Here is a 2,500-nt window from a genome sequence, read left to right as displayed (position 1 = left end):
CAGCATCACCGTCTCCGGAAGAAGGAAAGGGGCAAGCAACCGGCAGTCATACACCGGTCTATACAAGAACAGGTCATCTCATTTCGTAAAGAAAACGAACAATATGGCGTGAGGGGTGTGGTAATTTATAACAGACTCCAACTTGGCTATTTCTCCGATCGCTCCTCCTCAAGCTGTCCACGAGTTATTTTTCGAAAGCGGATTGACCTGCTCTTGTTTAGAGCTTGACTCGCTCTAGGCGTGCGATCACAGCCAGAAGACTCTACTACCTGTTGCTTATTTTGTAGGAAAGTGTGTGTGTGTGTGTGTGTGTGTGTGTGTGTGTGTGTGTGTGTGTGTGTGTGTGTGTGTGTGTGTGTGTGTGTGTGTGTGTGTGTGTGTGTGTGTGTGTGTGTGTGTGTGTGTGTGTGTGTGTACACAAACATGTATATGGCTTTTGCACGCTGTGGTATGCTTTCATAGGGATTTTATGATATAATCGTTAATTGTCATTATTTAGCTGTTACGAGCTGTGTGTATGCGCTCCTACGCGTGCGTATTAGCTCCATAAACCACCCAGCATCACTCATCTCATCACACTTCACCTGAGCACTGTTGTCGATCACCAACGGACTGACATAAGAAAGTGTGTGTGCGTGTGTGTGTGTGTGTGTGTGTGTGTGTGTGTGTGTGTGTGTGTGTGTGTGTGTGTGTGTGTGTGCTGTACGTGTGTAGGTTATGTCAGGGGTATACTGAAACCACATGTAAATAAACTCTCCGTAGACCTTCAAGAGAGAGAAAAACCGCCTATGGCGTCCGAGCGAGGACGACATCACACGGTGAGCCACACTCACCTTGAGAGCGCAGAAGATGCAGGCGTCGGCCAGACACGCATGGCCGTTCAATTCTCGGAAACTGCGACGGAAGATGTCCAGGTGCCACAACACCTTTCGGGGGAGAAAAGAAAAAGAAAAAATTAATATAGAGGACAAAAATTCTGTATGGTAATTTTACAACTAGTCTGCAAAATATCGCATACAACATTATATTTTTCCATCGGAGAAAAAAGACAATTATGTATGGTAATGGCTCATATTAATCCTATGTATGGTAATGGCTCATATTAATCCTATGTATGGTAATGGCTCATATTAATCCTCAATTTCCCACTGATTGTGTATATTTTTTCGTAAGCCAAACTTGGGTGCAATTAACTTAAAACTGCTCCACATGCATTACTCGAAAATTTATTACTACCGCAAAATTTTCTAGACTAGAAATTATTTGTCCAGAAAATGCTTCACAGTTTTCATGCGAAATTCACAAACACTGCTAATGTTAGACACATAAAACAAAATACCGACTAAAACATTTTACAAAGATGACCAACAAAAATACCTCTCCCGTGACTAACATGACTTCCAACGGACAAAGTATTCCAAACAACCTAAAATGTATCAACATGATTTTTCCGAGGCCCGGGATAAACCCGGCAGGCAAAAAGTCTCCCTTAACGAGCTATTGTCGAAACCGGTTGAAAGGACCGGGTTCCTCGGGGGCGGGGGGTGGGGGGGGGGGTTCGAAGCTCCTCTTGTGCCCACTATCCCTTGTGAAGCACGAAAATGCTTAGTAGAAAGAGCGAGGCTAGTGTAGAAGAAATGTTAACCCCATTCGATAAGGTGATGGTCTTCCTATATTTGGTTTAGGCCAACACTGCGTGATTTTATTCCCCCGAAGGAGCGATGTCACTGTGATGGGTGGGTGAAGACCAGCATTGTAATGCTACATGTTTAAATGCCGAAACTTTCACTATGTTGGGCCTGTTCAATTCCGTTCAAGTTTCACTTGTACAAGAAGTCACAGGAATTCTCCCAAGACATTGTTGTACTGATACGAATAATGAGAGTATTATTATACAGAAGTGATGACACATTTTATATCCACTTGTGCATTACACTCCTGGTTATCAAAAATGTGTTTATGTTCAAGGAAACAATGAAGCTTGTTGTCTAGCCTTTCAAAGCCTAGTTTACTTGGGGCAAGTTGAGTAGCAAGTCAAGTATGCAAGTTACTTGAACTGGAGAAGAAAGCGAGCAAATACATGTTCACACAGGCCAAGTCAGAGATAAGTGGCCTGTGTGAGCATATACTTGCTCGCTTTCCTCTCCGGTTCAAGTAACTTGCACACTTGACTTGCCTCTCAACTTGCCCCGTATAAACGAGGCTTTAGAATAAGAAAGACGAGCGTTCTCGTCTTGATCGACAATATCGCATTTTATTGGTGATTTCTGGTTGTCGCCAGGCAATTTTATTACATTATGGGGGATGGGGAGAGTGACGTCACTATCTAAAGGTGTTATCACACTGGGCTATTTTTACTCCGACCGTTGGAGGAAAAAGTCCCCAGTGTGATAACCTAACACCTTGGGTTTTTGGTTGTCTGTCAGCTGCTTTTAGTCAGCTAAAGGAGACATTCCCTATCCCCAACCCGCGACCTAAATGGTTACCAGAAACCGGTGAA

The 2,500-nt window shown here is 43.6% G+C and overlaps 1 protein-coding gene and 1 long non-coding RNA gene across 3 annotated transcripts in view; one reads left to right on the top strand and one right to left on the bottom strand.

The window, feature by feature from the left end:
* The window catches only part of ec (ubiquitin specific peptidase echinus), a 414,276-nt gene that overhangs the window by 71,652 nt on the left and 340,124 nt on the right, over nucleotides 1–2,500 (bottom strand). For both annotated transcript variants that reach the window (XM_076176714.1, XM_076176716.1), the window contains one exon: nucleotides 834–926. In XM_076176714.1, coding sequence (XP_076032829.1) covers nucleotides 834–926 — 93 coding nt within the window. The remainder of the gene's footprint in view (nucleotides 1–833; nucleotides 927–2,500) is intronic.
* Nucleotides 1–2,500, top strand: part of LOC143020354 (uncharacterized) — a 164,707-nt gene that overhangs the window by 156,320 nt on the left and 5,887 nt on the right. The gene's annotated exons all lie outside the window — the stretch shown is intronic.

This window comes from Oratosquilla oratoria, chromosome 39 (genome assembly GCF_046742065.1).
Source record: "Oratosquilla oratoria isolate Oo_2021 chromosome 39, ASM4674206v1, whole genome shotgun sequence".
NCBI classification, from domain to species: Eukaryota; Metazoa; Arthropoda; class Malacostraca; order Stomatopoda; family Squillidae; genus Oratosquilla; species Oratosquilla oratoria.
Note: the sequence above shows the minus strand (reverse complement) of the source record. Positions and strands in the feature narration are given on the sequence as shown.